The sequence below is a fragment of the Schistocerca piceifrons genome, chromosome 4, assembly GCF_021461385.2.
Source record: "Schistocerca piceifrons isolate TAMUIC-IGC-003096 chromosome 4, iqSchPice1.1, whole genome shotgun sequence".
NCBI lineage: Eukaryota > Metazoa > Arthropoda > Insecta > Orthoptera > Acrididae > Schistocerca > Schistocerca piceifrons.
In genome coordinates, this window is record NC_060141.1 from 587065504 (window position 1) to 587083543 (window position 18040).

Below are 18040 nucleotides of genomic sequence, written 5' to 3' on the forward strand. Positions count from 1 at the left end.
TGTGTTCCTAAGATCTATTGACGACAATTTTCTTGCATATTATAGGATGAGTTTCTTGCAGGATATGCCACTGGAATTTACTGTGCCCCACTGAAGTGCTCGAATCTTACCACGAAAGGCATATGAATGATCGCCTATTCAAGATTAAGGGAGAAGCTTTGGTAACACTAAGAAAAAATATCCAAATAATGACAGCAAAAGACCACGTATTACAATGTCGTGTCTCATTGCTCCATTGCTCTCTGCTTGAAATAAATGACACTATCTGAACAACACACGTGTCCTTCTGACCTGACAGGATTGCAGAGCTACTCAGTCTTCGAAGTGCAGGTGTGCGATTTCAGTGAAGTGCTCAAAGCAAGGTAGAACAAAGCAATGTGCATATCTGACTACAGCCACTTTCTCACATTCAACCCACTTCTGCATTTAAGCATTTCATTATCAAATGCAACACGAATTACATTTTGTAACGAAGATATTGCTATGTCAGTATCATAACCTGCCACTTGCCAAGCATATTATTTCATTAGGCACACCGGTGCAGAGAGCTGATTGTATGGAAGAGAGAGAAATTTGATGATGAACTGACGATCGTTTACATGTTTCTCATATTCAACAATCTCTCTCATGTAGAGCTTATATTGGCTAAAGAAGTAAATATCAAGAAGTTGGCAATATTTTGTTGTCTTCTATACGTTTTTGATCTTGATATATTGATATATTGTTTCTTCGTGTTACCAGAGTTCCTTTCTTAGACCTTGGAAAGGTAACCATTCAAATGCCTCTCTTGCTAAGATGAGTAGTTGTGTGCATGCGAATGGCTCATTCTGCTTTTTCTGGGGAGAGTGATTAATATTCTAAGCTTATTTTTGTGCGGTTCTGAACGTTCGAGGTCACTCACTTTCCTTACTAGTAGTTCTCAACATGAGCCTCTTCGCGAAGTCCATGGTTCGTTGGCATAAGGCAAAGTAGCTAACATAAATTCATTGTAAACTTTCCTTGTCAGGCGCATGGTCTTGAAAGTGGTATTGGAGTTCTTAAGGCCATTTCTTTTGTCCGCTTCTCGGTTTCGTTGTTTATTGTCTGCATCTGCTTTAGATAAAAAATCTTCTAGATCCAAGTGATCAATTAAGGTACCCTACATTATTACGACTCTCCAGCTTACGTAAGGAACCGTGAGTGATTAAGTGATATATGTGTAGAAAAAAAGAAATGAAGACTCGCAACAGGAGATAAGTACTTACTGTGTTGTTCCTGTTGAATGTCGTGCAAGATGTCAATGAATTAAGTCTCTCTTACTCACTAACACATTTCTCAAAGGACTAATTTAATCTTTAGAATTTTCGACGATATTTAATAAACGGCTATTAGAATGCGGCTCATTGCGCTAGATATTTGTAATATACTAAATATCTAATATCTGTATCTAAACAGGACTCTGATGCTTGCTATTTTCTGCTACAGTAAAAGCTGATGTCAGACAGTCCAGCTTATTACTGCGTACTGAGAGACTATCGTGAGCTACCGGCGTTCGACTTTGCAGAACCGAAGCAAGGATACACTGGCCAAGCGAGAGGGTTGCCTAACAGAGAACTAGAGAAATCTCCTAACGTTCACATCCCACTCCGCTCCATCCTCCCTCCCAAACAATACACTTACTATTGCACATCGAATGCATTTGAGTGTGTAAATCGAAACATTGTGTTAGAGAAACTGAGGTTTTGTGGAATTAACGATAAAGCTAACAAATGGCTCACATCATACGTAAGAAAAATATTGAAAGTTGCTGTGTAATTAACAACTGAAGGCGGGGGCTTTTTATCTGACTATGGAAAAAAAAACGATAAATGCAGTTCCACAAGGTTCAACATTAGGTAAATGGTTTGCAAAATAACACTCGTACAAATCAAGAAAATTAGCTCATTAATTTCGACTGGCATTCAGCAAGAGGAAGATGAAGCGCAAGTTGATGGTGTAAGGTATGTCAGTGATAATCGTCATCGTGATCATCATCATCGCGTCATTACTTTCATGGAATGGGCCTTCTGGCCTCTTCTGGAATTTCCAGACTGCGTCTTCCAGAGTGGATGTATAAGACAGGGCTAATTTTAGGACGATGCGTGAGTTTCATCCACTCCCACTACATAATTGAAAAGTTTACTTAAATAGTCATTACTTCGGCTCTGACGGAATAGATACCAGTTCTTTTGATATCCTCATTTTTATCTGGTTTCTTACAGAGCGCACGTCATTAAAAACTAAAAAAATACATTTATATGAGACACCATTAAATTTTGGTGCTATAAATGTAAGATTTTTCTGAAAGTTTTTGTGTAGAGTGTAGGCTTGTATGGAAGTGAAACATGGACGATGACCAGAACAGACAAGAAGAGAATAGGAGCTACTGAAATGTGATGTTAAAAAAGAATGCTGAAGAGTAGACGCCATTTCTGCTGTTTGGATCTTTGATTCGTCTCTGAGTTTTAACGCCTAGGTCTCGCTTCCACACTACGGACCTTGGGCAACAGCCACTGTTTTGTACAACTGCCTTTGTGTTTCCTTCTTTTTTGTTGGTTGTTTGATTTGCGAGGAGGGGATTAAACAGCGAGGTCATCGGTCTCGGTCTCATTCGATTAGGGAAGGATGGGGAAGGAAGTCGGTCGTGTCCTTTCAAAGGAACCATCCCGGCATTCACCTCGAGTGATTTAGGGAAACCAAGGAAAACCTAAATCAGCATGGCTGAACGAGGTTTTGAAGCGTCGTCCTCCCGATGCGAGTCCAGTGTGCTAACCACTGCGCCACCTCTATTTTTTAGTCCCTTCTTTCGTACCTGCGTAATGTGTCACACATTTTCGAGTAAAGGAAATTTGTCTCACATTTGTCGGTCATTCCTATGTGTGATATTACGACGAAGGTATTTACACTGAAGCGCCAAAGAAACTGGTATATGCATGCATATTCAAATACAGAGATCTATAAATAGCAGAATAAGCCACTGTGGTCGGCAACGCCTATCTAAGACTACAAGTTTCTGGCGCAATTGTTAGTACAGTTACTGCTGCTACAATGACAGAATATCAAGATTTAAGTGAGTTTGAACGTAGTGCTATAGTTGGCGAACGAGCGATGGGATATAGCATGTCCAAGGTAGCGATGAAGTGGGGATTTTCCTGCAAGACCATTTCACGAGCGTACCGTGAATATCAGGAATCCGACAAAACATCAAATCCCCGACATCGTTGTGTGAAGGAAAAGACCGTGCAATAATGGGACCAAGGGCGACTGAAGAGAATCGTTCAATGTGACAGAAGTGCAACCCTTCCGCAAATTGCTGCAGATTTCAATGCTGGGCCATGAAAAGCGCCACTGTGCGACCCATTCAACAAAACATTATCGATATGAGATTTCAGAGCCGAAATCCCACTCGTGCACTATAGTGACAGCACGACACAAAGCTTTACGCCTCGCCTGGACCCGTGAACACCGACATTGGACGGTTGATGACTGGAAATATGTTGCCAGGTCGGACGAGTCTCGTTTTAAATTGTATCGAGCTGATGGTTGTGTACGGGTATTAAGAGAACCTCATGTATCCACGGACGCTGCATGTCAGCAGGGGATTGTTCAAGGTGGTGGAAGCTCTGTAATGTGTGGGGCGTGTGCAGTTGGAGTGATGTGGGACCCCTGATACGTCTAGATACGATTCTGACAGATGACATGTACGTAAGCATCCTGTCTGATCACCTGCATCCATTCATGTCCGTTATGCATTCCGAAGGACTTGGGCCATTTGAGCAGAACAATGCGATGCCCCACACGTCCAGAATTGCTATAGAGTGGCTCGAGGAACACTCTTGTGAGTATAAACACTTCCGCTGGCCATCAAATTCCCCAGACATGAAAATTGTTGAGCATATCTGGGATGCCTTGCAACATGCTGTTCAGAAGAGACCTCCACCCCCTCGTACACTTGGATTTATGGACAGCCCTGCAGGATTCATGGTGTCAGTTCCCTCCAGCTCTACTGCAGACATTAGTCGACTCCACGCCACGCCGTGATGCGGAACTTCTGCGTGCTCACGGGGGTCCTACACGGTATTAGCCAGGCGTACCAGTTTCCTTGGCCCTTCATTGTAAAATGTGTGTATTATAATCATCATATGCTAATAGCATACGGCTGATACTGATTTTTGATTGAATTCATTTCCTCGAATTTCATGATATGGTTTTTGTAATTACATTTTTAAATTATTTTTTATACTCACGTAGTTTTGGCTTATACATAATTTGTTAAAACACAGTATTTCTTAAGAATGGTGACATAACAGCGAGTGAAGCATTAGGACTTTATAAAAGCAGCTATCTCAAGTAATGGGAATAGAAGATTCTACATTACACTGATATCTGAACAGCCGGCCGGAGTGGCCGTGCGGTTCTGGGCGCTACAGTCTGGACCGCGTGACCGCTACGGTCGCAGGTTCGAATCCTGCCTCGGACATGGATGTGTGTGATGTCCTTAGGTTAGTTAGGTTCAAGTAGTTCTAAGTTCTAGGGGACTGATGACCACAGCAGTTAAGTCCCATAGTGCTCAGAGCCATTTGAACCATTTGATATCTGAAGGAACAGGAGTAGAAGATTCTACATTACAATAAAATGTTATTGTAATGTAGAATCTTCTACTCCTGTTCCTTATTATTATTATGTGTCGATCTTAATTTAGGTAGAAAATCCATCCTGTAATAAACAACTTTTTTTTTTTTTTTTTTTTTTTTTTTTTTTTTTTTTTTTTTTTTGTAAAGACTATCTATTTAAGTCACGACTCTGTCCATCCGCAGGTCACAAAAAGGTTTTCGGAATTCTTACAACAGCCTCACAGTTTAAAAACAACAGACATTTATATTATAATACCAGAAGAATTTAGTAGTCAGTAATGAAATTTGTTCTCAATAACATGGACCAGTTTAAAAACAACAGTGACATTTGTGATTGAATACCCCAAGAAATCAATACCCGTGGTCTAGGGATAGCGTCTTTAATTTATAATCTAAAAGTCTTTGGTCCCGCATTCCAATCCCGCCGCTGCTTAAATTCTGATTAATAATCAGCATTGGCGGCATAAGAAGTTACCCCTCATTCTGCCAACGGCGTTGTCAAAGAGGGTGGAGGAGCGGACAGAGGTTCATGGCACTCTCTTGTCCTAGGTGTGGGAAACTGCCCCTAAAGGCGGAAGAATCAGCATTGATCAACGGCACAATCAGCTTAACAGCTCATGCATCCAAGTTGCTGACAAGAACAATATACAGAAGAATGGAAAAGAAAATTGAGGATGCGCTAGATGACGATCAGTTTGGCTTTAGGAAAGGTAATAGTACGACAGAGGCAATTCTGACGTTAATAATCGAGGCAAGAATAAAGAAAAATCAAGACACGTTCATAGGATTTGTCGACTTGGAAAAAGCGTTCAACAATGTAAAATGATGCAAAATGCTCGAAATTCTGAGAAAAGTAGGGATAAGCTATACGGAGTGACGGGTGATGTGGGTGATGTGGGCGTGGATGTGTGTGATGTCCTTTAAGGTTAGTTAGGTTCTTTAAGTAGTTTTAAGTTCTAGGGGACTGATGACCTCAGAAGTTAAGTCCCATAGTGCTCAGACCCATTTGAACCATTTGAACGGCTCATGTACAACAACCAAGAGGTAATAATAAGAGTGGACGTCCAAGAACGAAGTGCTCGTGTTAAATAGGGTGTAAGACGAGGATGTAGCTTTTCGCCTCTACTGTACAGTCTGCTCATCGAGGAAGCAATGATGGAAATAAAAGAAAGGTTCAGGATTGGAATTAAATTTCAAGGTGAATGGATATCAATGATGCGATTCGCTGATGGCATTGCTATCCTGAGTGAAAGTGAAGACGAATTAAATGATCTGCTGAATGGAATGAACAGTCTAATGAGTACAGAGTATGGATTGAGAGTAATTCGAAGAAAGACGAAGGTAATGAGTAGTAGAAATGAGAACAGAAACTTAACATTAGGATTGTTGGTCATGAAGTAGATGAAATTAAGGAATTCTGCTACCTAGGCACGGACGGAACAAAGAGGACATCAAAAGTAGACTAGCAATGGCATAAAGGGCATTCCTGGCCAAGAGAAGTCCACTAATATCAAATATTGGCCTTAATTCGAGGAAGAAATTTCTGAGTACAGCATTGTGTGGTAGTGAAATATGGACTATGGGAAAACGGGAAGAGAAGAGAATCGAAGCATTTTAGATGTGGTGCTACAGACGAATGTTGAAAATTAGGTGGACTGATAAGGTAAGGAATGAGGAGGTTCTGCGCAGAATCGGAGAGGAAAGGAATATGTGGAAAACACTGATAAGGACTGATAGGACATCTGTTAAGACGTGAGGGAATGACTTCCATGGGACTAGAGGGATGTGTAGAGCGCAAAAACCGTAGAGGAAGACGGAGATTAGAATACATCCAGCAAATAAATGAGGAGGTAGGTTGCGAGTGCTACTCTGAGGCGAATAGATTAGCACAGGAGAGGAATTCGTGGCGGGCCGCATCAAACCACTCGGGAAAAGAAAAATGTAGAAGAAAGAAAGAGTTACAGTATCCACTACTTAACCTATCTTTGGCACAGAAAGGTGTAAAATATGCTGCTGTAAAATTTTTCGATAAACTACCAGGTGAAATAAAATGTCTGACAGACAGCAGTAATAGTTTCAAAAATAAATTGAAATAATATCTCCTTGACAACTCCTTCTATACCAGAGACGAATCTTGAATAGGAAGAAATAAATCTGTAGGTATAATATATGCGTTTTGTGCCATTTAAGGAAATGGAGTAGGTAATAAGAAATTTAAGCTTAAAAAAACTTAATTCATGTGTGCATTTCTTATGGATTTGACACGTTCCATATCGTAACAGTTACCGTGAGATTGATAAGTGGAACACGTAATTAACTAAGTAACTTTTCAGCTATGCGCTGCACAGCTGTAACACCCAATGAAACCCTTAAAATGTTCAAGCCATTAATAGTGCTTCCCAGTGTGTACCAGTCATGTAATGTAAACATTGAATATTGCAGATATGCAAAGCATAGTTGAATTATCTTTTTATGACCCTTGGATGGCCAGACTTGTGACCGAAAACATGTGTACATGTGTATTTAGTAAAAATAAAGAAGTACATCTGTGTGTAACACTCTGCAGATTTTATCCTTCATCAAAGCTATTCCACACCACCTACATCATTTTAATTTAGTGTATAGGACAATCATGAGTAAAACCATTGCAACAAACTAATGATCTTTTTACATCTACTCGTTAAGCACTTTTTCAAAGTCAAGTGTGTTACTTTAATTGTAACAGGCCAGTGAACTTCGTAATGTATATAGTTTGCAGTGCGTAACAGAATATGAGAGTGTGGTTTTAATTTCAGACTACTGATCGAATAAAATTAATTAGCTTCACCTATTTGATAACTATCAAATGACGCTACTCTTCCTGGAAACCTCACTCCTATTTCTCTCATGGTGCAATAAACGAAAAGTAAAATGATTTTTCAGTTATTTGTAACATCGGTAAGATAAGAATGGTGAATACTAGGGAACACTTTCGCGTCAGGAATCAGGAATGGAAGTGTATGCCAAAATATAAAGAATGATAAGGTAATGAATTAATGAAGTTTATTGATAATAATTATTAATACTGTCTACTGACTCTGTAGTTCTCATTAACATTTTGTTATGTACTACATGAAAAATGTATTCATAATAAATAAATCACAGATAAGATGTAGTGTGAATGACACGCCACACTTAGTGTAGCAACTGTATTCACACTGTCAAAGCTCAAGTTACACTCTATGATTACTACATAGTAGTAAGATTTAGTTGTTACACAGTAACTTCAGTTATAAATACTTTAGTCTTATAACAGTAAGCAGAAAGTTCAGTCTTCTTATTATCTAAAAATAAATAATTTCCTCTCGCGAAGGCAGTCATAGCCGCGCAGACGTCCTGTAATTTTGCAGTGGACTACAACTCCTACTCGTCGTCAAGCTTCTTGAGATCGATCGCGTTTCCAGCGGGGAACAATCGGTACTGAGACACCAGTTCCACGATCAGGATCCTGATGGCCAGAAGACCCAGTCTGTAGCCTGAAATTAAAACCACACTCTCATATTCTGTTACGCACTGCAAATATATACATTACAAAGCACACTATTCTGTTACAATTAATGTAATAAATTTGACTGTGAGAAAGTGCTTAACAAGTAGATGTGGTGTGGTATTGTCACTGGGCGCTTCGTTTCAGTGCGTTAGCTGACATCATTTCGTTACCGGTTTTGTGTTCTGGCCTAGCAGTTTTGAAGCTTAGCCAGAGCCAGCAACACTTACGACAGCGTGTGGTAATTTGTCGGAAGCAATTTAGCACGCCATGCGATATGAAAAGAAGTGTTTCCACAGAACAGCCCATGTTTGAAATTGTTGTAGGATTAATCTCTGCGCAGCTGAGCAAATTCTAAAATGCGCGAAAAGCTTCATCTCACTCTGTGTAGCGCTAAATATGGAGTATATGTATGTAGCTCTGTATATGTTATAGTCTGAAGATTCGTCTTCTATTCTGATACTGGAAAAAACATTTATTATAAAACGTACTCCACAGCTCGAACATATTTCAAGAAATTCATGTTAACCGTAAGCTGCTTAGAGTGTATAATACTTTGTTGACGTTTAATTTCTATAGTAATACCATTTTCCGTCGACTGCAAATGCTTGCTCCCGAGGTTAACGTAGGCCACATTTTACGATACTGCTAATAATACCGTAGACGACGGAGAGTGTTGCCGACGTTGCTCGGTTGTAATGTGGTTCAAATACTGTTGATACATAGGACTGCGTGATAACATCCCGAAGAAAATATTAAAACTGACAGCCGTTTGTCGTGATATTACGACTGTGATCTGTCTGTGAGAAGAGAACGGCTGATACGAAAACGAGCTCCTCGTCAAATCCTGACGGCTCAAAGGATGTCCACCAGCCACCGTGTCGTCCTCTGCCTTGCCGCGTCACGCAGATATCAGCACAGTGATCTCCCGAGCGTTTTGCAGACCTTCCAGACCGTGGAGCTGCTACTATTCGGTCACATAGCTCCTCCGTCGGCATTACAAGGTTGAGTGCACCGGTCCTCCCACCAAAGAAAAATCCCCAGTTATGTACGCTGAACACTCAGCTACACGGACGCGGACAACTGCTGATAGTATTCGGGAGACTCTGTCGTGTATTGCAGGTACAGTAGCGAGTTATCCTTAGAGCAAATAAGTAACGCTAAAGTAGTGTTTCGACGTGTTCCACGAAACTCTCGAAAATGAATCATATCTCGTCACATCCGGGTACGAATTAAACTCTCAAGTCAGAAACTTGCGAAAACAAACTGCCTTAGGTACAGCACGAGTGTGATTCTGTACTTACCGACGCACTTTCGCGGTCCCCCGCCGAAGACGAGCTGTGGCGCCTCCACGCCTGTGGTGGGCTGGAAGCCGTGTGGCCCGCAGTCCCTGCTGAGCGACCAGACGGGCACCAGGACGCGGTCTCCCGGCTGCAGCTGCTCGCCTCCCAGCGAACACGCCTGCCGGCACTCGCGGCTCAGCACTGGCTCCGAGGGGTGCAGCCGCAGCGTCTCTGTCGAGCACAAGTACAACACGTCAGCCACAGGTAACGAGGATCCAACCTCGTACGACAAACAGTACACTACATGTGGGAAACAAGGGTGAGTACCCTACTCGTACTAAAGTTATATTTTAAGAACGTCACTTCCTAAGGGAAATAACATGAACACAGACTGCGAATGTAAATCGGAGGCCTTTTCACCATAGCACACACTGCTCACAGTAACTTGCCATTGAGGTCTGGAGAACAGTTTGTAAACCCCAGTTTTATTAGTGTACGTATGACTGGTAGTGAATGTTGCTTTCGCGAAGGAAATATCACGCCGACAAATAAATTGAAAACATTCCTGCCATTGGCAACCTACATCTATAGGAAAATATTAGATGTATCTAGTCGTGATGTTATTCTGTTCCAGCTTAATTAGGAAATCGAATATATTAAATAAATATCCTACTAGAACGAATACACCTAGAGACTGTAAATACATTTGCTTTGAAACACTAGAAAAGTGCAAAGACGTATAAAGAATGTTATGTCCTATTCTTAATCTAGCTTTGAGATTGGGGGAACTTCTGTGACTTTCGTCAAAGTCGCTCCCTCGTTTATTAGATGGACACACTAAGTTGGCTGATACCAATTAGCTCTGTGAAACCGAAGATTTCCACCCTGACTAGCACTGAAAGTAAAGAGCTCAGAGAACAAGTAAATGCAGCGTAATACTCATACTGTGATATAATTAAATTTTTTGGAAACATTTGAGTCTTGGCTTTGTCTGTCATAATGCCAGAAGCTGAAGAAATGAATTAAAATTTGTGTTACAGCTAAGACTTGAGCCCTTCGCTCTATGTATATTATGGAGGTGTGCTAGCCATTACACTACCACAGCAATACAGGTAACACCCCAGCACAAACTACAAACCTGAAGTATGTGTTATGGATGGCTTTGAGCTCGGTTAGCCCGTGCAGGTGTGAAACCTACACTGCTGCAGTAGCGTAATAACTGGCAAGCAAGCAGGCCTGGGTTCAAGTTCTACGTGTGGCTCAAATTTTATTTCATTTATTCAGTTTCTAACATTTACTGTGATTGTTTCCCTGTCTGCCAAGCCTAGGTCGTATATCACCGATTACATACAACATGAATCGCGATTTCTGTTTCTTCATAACTCAGGGAGAGAAACTCAAAAATGGTTCAAATGGCTCTGAGCACTATGGGACTTAACATCTGCGGTCATCAGTCCCCCAGAACTTAGAACTACTTAGACCTAACTAACCTAAGAACATCACACACATGCCCGAGGCAGGATTCGAACCTACGACCGTAGCAGTCGCGCGGTTCCGGACTGAATTGCCTACAACAGCTCGGCGGCCACGGTCGGCGAGAGAAACTCAGCTCAAGTATTCGTTCGTAAGAAAGCACTTCAGCGTACCCCAGACTGTACAGAGAAGCAAGAAATAGTCAGATTGCTTACAGAAAACGACTAAACTCGCTCCTAGTGGCGAAATCGACACTTTACAAATTCTAACAGTGACACACTTCATTGGTGGTCTTGTTAGCGAAGTCTCCAACTCGGTCCTACGTTATGTATCCTCTTTCGACACCTGCAGAAGAGTCCCTTACACGCCCTTGGCTGGTTTCCAGTAATGCATAAGCAAGTACATCAATCTGCATCTCTTTATAAACACTCAAATATTAAACCTTCCCTGCCCACGGTAGCATCTGTTAAAATAGTATATTGTTTTAGAATAAGTTACAAGTTATAATACAGATTGCAAAGGCGTTGTGCTCACCATTAACAACGGCTTCCAGCAGAGGCAGCGCAGTTGGATCTTGAGCAGAAGCAATGTCAGAGCGCAGTCGCTGCTGCAGCTGTGGCTGCGCGGCCAGCTCCAGGAGGCAGTGCTGCAGCACGTGGCTGGTCTCTCCAGCGCCCGCTGACAGGATGGCGGCGGTCTGACCAGAAACTGCAACGATGAAAACGATGGACTGTTGACAAATGCCACTGAATCGGAAGGAAACACTGCCTAGTCACTTTATTATGACCACCTAGTCGCACATACATAACTGCAGCCTCACAGTTGTACAGAATTGTAAATGGTATCTAAAGCGCTTCTGTCAGCTAGTGGACGGGCCATGGTAAAGAACTGAACCAGAGAATATCTTGACAACTTAGTGGTTCTATTTCAGCCATTTCCCTACATCTATAACCTCGTGATATGCAGTTTCTAGTAAGATTCCAGCTGTACTAGGGAAAACAAGCTTCATGTCCATCTGAAATTACATCATCATCATCTTCTGAAAGTACAGATAAAGGAATTATGAAATCAATCAAAAGTAATTTCTACAATGTTAATGATGTTAGAAAATACCACAAATACTTTTCTTATGCCACAGCAGTGATGCTAACTCCATACTACCACTTCACCCACGGATTCTACCAGCAAAGCGGAAGAGCCTTTGTTCTCCGACATTTCTCATTGGAGCTTCTTGATGCCCAGCTGTCAGGTCATGCAGGAGCCACGATTCACTGCTTATCGCTGCTTGTCGCCAACACTGGTCCGTTGCCCACAGGCTGGCGTGGAAATTAGTTTATCTCATCAATGTATCATCCTTAAGCCATCTGCCTATTTCGGAGGTCTGTTCGCAGCTTGGTTCACTGAAGTGTTTTAATAGGTGCAGAATGGTACTGCCAAGTTTATTTGGAAAGTGAACTGTGATGCTGTTGTATGTTGGCTTGTCTTCACCCATAGTAGAAAAATCACCTCAACAACAATGGTAGTGTTATTAACCCATTCGCCAGTAATGTAATTTCACGATAGAGCTACACAAAGGATTTACACTTTACCAGAAAAGTAACGGAAGTCCATTTCACAATATGATCAATCCTTTCTTTCACTTGAAAGGAACCCTGCAGAGTCTTATCTGTCTTTTTGAACACCTACATTGCCAGGGCACATTATTTGACATGTGTTATGTGACGTGTGTGGTGGTCATAATAATGTGATACGTTAGTGTCCATATATCTGATAAAATCACGAAGTAGGTTGCCATAGTTACCTTCATGTAGGACAGCCTTATCATCTGCGCCTTCCAGCTTCATCCTCTTCGTAAGCAGGTGTACAAAGTCGTGAGAAGACACAGGGTTGCTGTTACGGTGGTCGATACTGACAGCAGCCACCGATCTGAAGAAGTTGGCAATCTTGTCGGGTAGTTGTCCCAGCCCCAGAGCGTCGAATGCGGCTCGACCCAGGTATTCGAACACGAAGCGGCGGCCAGGGTCGGTCTTGGCGTCGTGCGCACGCTGGACGGCCTCCAGGAACGGCGAGGAGCCGTCCGCGTCCTCGAGGGTCCGCGTCTGCAGACCGAGCAGCGCCGAGGCGACGCAGTCGGTGCAGTAGGCCAGCAGCTGCCGCGGTGACACAGCGGCTGCAGACCCGCCAGCCAGAGTGGCCAGGCGGCGGGCGTGCGCGCGCAGCTGCGGCTCGGCGGAGCGCAGGGCCGACGGCGTAAAAGAAGGCGTCAGGCAGCCTCGGGTTCGCTTCCACTGCTCTCCTGCAACACCGGCAAGGGCCCGCCTCAGCATCACTACGGTGGGAACTAGTGCAGCGATTTCCATTTGAAGCAGGGAATAGTTGCGCTCCTTTTGATGTAGGGATACTATTAAGAGCAGAAGAATGGTAAGTCATGGTTCGATGACCCATCAGGGACGTTATAGATGGGGGCAGAAGCTATAATAAGGGAAGTGTGGGAAAGGTATTCAGCTGTCTGCTTGAAGCAACCAATGTGAGTGATTTAGGGAAAACTTGGAGAACCTAAATTAGGCTTGTGTGATTGGGGTTCGATCCTAAGTGCACCTGACTGCAAGTTCATTTTCTGAAGAACAATGTTCCTCGTTCACTGAGATAAGTGAAGGAGGTGCATTGTTATTGTATGGCACTTTATTATCGTATTTTGCACTTTAAATATATGTCATCAGATAGCGACATTTGGGTGCTCTCCTCTTGGATACGCACTACTCTCGGAAGTTTGACAACATGATCTACAGGGCAAGGAATGTGTAAATGGGAAATATGTTCATCACAAGTTACGAAAAAATATGGTTACATGACGTTGCAGAGTACAGTTTTAGGTATTCTCTCATCTGGAGGGAATTGTGCAGCCGTATAACCTGCGTATTAGAGAGACTGGCTAAGTGTCGTCACAGGTCTCTCACCTTCCTGAGCGAACAGCCCGTCGTCGTAGCCTTGGGTGCGCGCCCTGGCGGGAAAGCTGGGGAAGTGGGCGGACAGCAGCTGCCAGGCGAGCTGTGGGTCCCTCAGCAGCAGCAGCCGCTGCCGGCCCAGCCGCACCCACGAGGCGGACTCCTGCGGCCGCGACACGTAGTGGCCGTGCAGCACCTCGTGTAGGGGGCGCGTCTCCACCACCAGGGCCAGCAGCCACTGCAGCAGTCTGCAACGCAACGGAGAACACGCCTGTTGAACCAAGCCTTCCACTACTGCTTGTCTTTGGTACTGGTGAAACTTCCAGGCTGTCATCGACTATGATACTGTTTTTTTCATGACGTTTCGTCCAAGGCTGTGATGGGTATCTTGAGAGATACGCCTATCTTCGCTGGGTATTGTCTAGCGAGGAGCACCTCTGAAGATGTCTATGGTAGCTCTGGACGAAACGTCAGGAACAAAAAGTTTCATGGATCCCAGCCATATAACTGGCAAGATTCACAAGCAGCAATTGGTATTGAACCCCAAACAAAAGAATGTCACTTTATTACGCTGATTTCATGTAAATCTGCAATTTGCAATTCATTGAAGGGTTTACATTAAGTAAACCTTATTTCTGTATGTATGGTATATAATGCTTGTTAGCCCAAAATACATGGGATAACAAATACCGATAAAAACTTAATTACATCAAGGGTAAATTTTTTTTTTAAATTGTCAAGCAAACTGGTACAAAACAATTTGGACTGTTGTTCCAATGTCTGCCAGTTATTCAGAAAAATATTTTATAAAACGAAAATGTCATTTAATTCGTCTTTAGAAAGTCTCAATGAAGTGTGTTCATTTCTCATTTTATGAGAGCATAGCTTAAGTTTACTTGCAATGCCTGCGCCTAAATTTATCTGCTAAAGTATGGAAATGTTGATTTTCACAAGAATCAGTGCCATAAAGTCATCTAGGGCTTGTTGTCAATTTTTTGTGTTCCCACATCGTTTGGTAAGATGTTTGGATCATGTAGTTCTCCTGAAGCCTCACTAACTCGCTGCAAATTGACGTGTCAAGAAAAGAAATACGACTTTACTGCACGTGCTTAATATAATCATCAGATCATTTTAAAATGGGAACCAATACCTAGTGAAAACTAAAAGAAACTAAACTCGTGTTTAGATTATAATACCGAATATTTTGCCAAAACGGTTGCCCGGAACAACGATGTAAACAGTAAATATGTAGCATTGACATGACAACACAACGGTTGAGAAACAAATTAAATCTGTAACCTAGCGGACGTATTTACTACAGAAACCCGCTTCAGCAGAGAAGCTAACTGTTGCCTTGCTGCATATCATCTGCAGTTATTGTTATTATGTATAACAGGCAATCAAATGCACACGCAAAAACGTATCGGCGCAGTACTGTTATTTCAGTACTATGTTGCTATTACCTCATACATGATGATATTTATATTTCATAGTTTACTAACCACTTCAGTTACTGTATGCGCTGTAAGATTGATCACTGCCTATTTAACGGTGCCCTGACTAAGACACTGGTTCGTTTTCAACAGTCCCAGTAGAGTGATACTTAACGAAGGAAGTCCAAGCCGTAACTATGTGCATTGTGTCGTACCTGTACCGCAGAGAAATGCAGGCGGCGATGACAGCGACGAAGGCGGCGGCCGGCAGGGCCCAGACGGAGAGGCTGGGAAGGCAGCCGGCGCTCAGCAGCAGCAGTCTGCTCGAAACACTCATGTCTTGCAGACAGCACAGCACGGCTAGTAGGAAGTGTTGTGGTGCCGGCACGGGCCGGCCTCTGCCTTAAGTATCAGCGCGCTTCCCCCACCACCAGCCTCTCGCCTAGCGCCGTCTCACTCGCCGCGACGCTCTCTGTCTGAGGCGGGCGTGACGAAGCTGAAACGCTCCGTCATCCCGCAGTTGGTGCTCTTATCACGACGCAGCAAAATTCCTTCTGGTGTTAGCGCCGTCCCTGTGCTAACACTTCCCTGTCCTCCTCACTGTCGCCGTTCTGAACTGCGATAACACTGCGACCATAATGTCTGAACGTTTCGTAAGCGATAACTGCTCTCTCAATGAAATATTACATTGTCAAGCTTTCTATTTCTGAAAATTACTTGTTGATTTACATCTCCTTTGATCGTATTTGGTGGGTATGACAGTTTCGTCTGAGGAAAGTCATTATCAGTAACCATGAAATCTGTCGAATTCGGTACATACGTACTGCGGAAATCAGCACACAGAGCAAGGCAGAGAGTACCACGATACATTCCCTTCTTGTTTCACACACAGAGGGAGCGAGAGGAAGACGTCTGTCTACTTCCTTTCGTATAAGCCCTGGTTTCTCTCATCTTCGTGGTCCTCATACGATGTATGCGCTGGTTGCAGTAGAATCATTCTGCAGTCTACCGAAAATGCTGGTTCTCTGATCTCTTTCAAAAGTTAAGAAATGCATTCTGAAACTGTGAATACGATTGTACAACGACTATACGATTTACTAGAAACCTATGGGAGTTTGTGACAGACTGGATTTCCCTCTTTAAGCCAGAGGTCGCCTTAATCACTTCGGCTGTCGGTGCTGGACTCACGGAAGGACTCAAACTTCCATCTGTCTCAGTGTCTACGTCCTAAAATGCTCTCATATAAATCCTATGATAACTGCACAGAGAGAGAGAGTGTTTTGCTTTTCAGAATGTTTTATCTTGGGATTAAATACATTAGAATGTGTGTTGTATTTTACAGTGTGTTTTTAGTTCGAATCAGTGCTCCTTCGGACTTGCATGCATCTTTCTTCTTATCAACACAAGCTCTGCTGTATCGTTTGTATCCGCCTACACCAGGCAGCAAATTTCATTTAAAATGTACTCCCATGTACGGGAACTACATAAGGTGGGTATGAGCGCAGGTTGCGACACAGGAACGACGACATGTAGGAGTTCGGGACTGGCCGTGAGTGGTGCACAGATAGCCGACGCGGTTAAGACGAACGCTCACTTAATGTGGGAAATTAAGGTTAGAGTCACGATCCGGCACAATTTTTCACACGTTACTAGTAAATCGTATATTCGTAGTATAGTCCTATTCGCAATATGTGAATGCATTTCATGATTTAATACGGCTGTCAATCATCAGCAGTGTCTATTGCTTCGAACGTGAATGCGTGGCCGAAGGGACACTGCATCGAACTGTGCAGACACTGTAAGAAACAAACACTGCCCTAATGTCTCTCAATAGCATTTCGCGAAAAGAACTTATTCATTCCACCCGTTTGAATTCACGGAGCATTTCCGTAATACTCGCGTATTGATCGATCTTACCAGTAACAAACCTAGAGGCCTGGGTTTGTTTGAATTTCTTCGATATCTTTCTTTAATTTACCTGGTGGGGATCCCAAAAACTTCAGCAGTACTCAAGAATGAGTCGTACTCGCTTTATGTACGTGTTCACCTCTGTAGATGAGCTACACTCTCCTATAATTCTCCCAATAAATCGAAGTCGACCATTCTTATTCCCTATAACCGACGTTACGTGTTCTCTCCATGTCACTTTGATTTACGACGTTTTGCCTAGGTATTTAATTGATGTGAGTATGACAAAGCGCATTTCATTTTTTTAAGTTTCCTTTACTGCATATTTTGAAAGACCTGTTACCTAATAATTTAAAACAGGCGTACATTTTACAGTTTTCATCATGTAATACCATAAATTTTTCCATTACGAAAGCAAACATTGTTTTCAACAAAGCAAAATCAAATTAATAATAATGATTTAAAAGGAAAGTTAATCAAAATATAAACTGTAAATTAGTTAAAGCGAACGGAGGGTGTTAACTAAAAATGTTAGTCATTTAGAAGAGAAAAAAGTAAGGATAGTAAAACATAGCAAAGATATCTGTCAATCATGTCAATGATCTGTAACGTAAGCCTCGGAATTACATCGAGCCTTTTTCTTTTGATATGACATTACAAGTTTGGTGAATAATTTGATGCTATATTAAAAGCTAGTTTTATAAGGCTGCAATAGCTGGTCACTGTTGACAGAATGTTATAAAATACACTTCAAAGACAGTTATTACAGTAAAAATTACTGTCAGTACTTTATGGGGCTTGACTCTCAAGTAACAAGTAT

At 42.4% G+C, this 18040-nt stretch overlaps 1 protein-coding gene across 1 annotated transcript; it reads right to left on the reverse strand.

Annotated features, from left to right (window-relative positions):
- Positions 1 to 8054: 8054 nt before the first annotated feature.
- LOC124796040 (cytochrome P450 6k1-like) lies at positions 8055 to 15649 on the reverse strand. The gene is made up of 6 exons (XM_047260126.1): positions 15528 to 15649; positions 13892 to 14127; positions 12736 to 13230; positions 11469 to 11642; positions 9483 to 9692; positions 8055 to 8167 (listed from the first exon to the last, which is right to left on the reverse strand). The coding sequence occupies exons 1-6, from the start codon at positions 15647 to 15649 to the stop codon at positions 8055 to 8057; spliced, it is 1350 nt and encodes a 449-aa protein (XP_047116082.1).
- Between the last annotated feature and the right edge of the window lie 2391 nt (positions 15650 to 18040).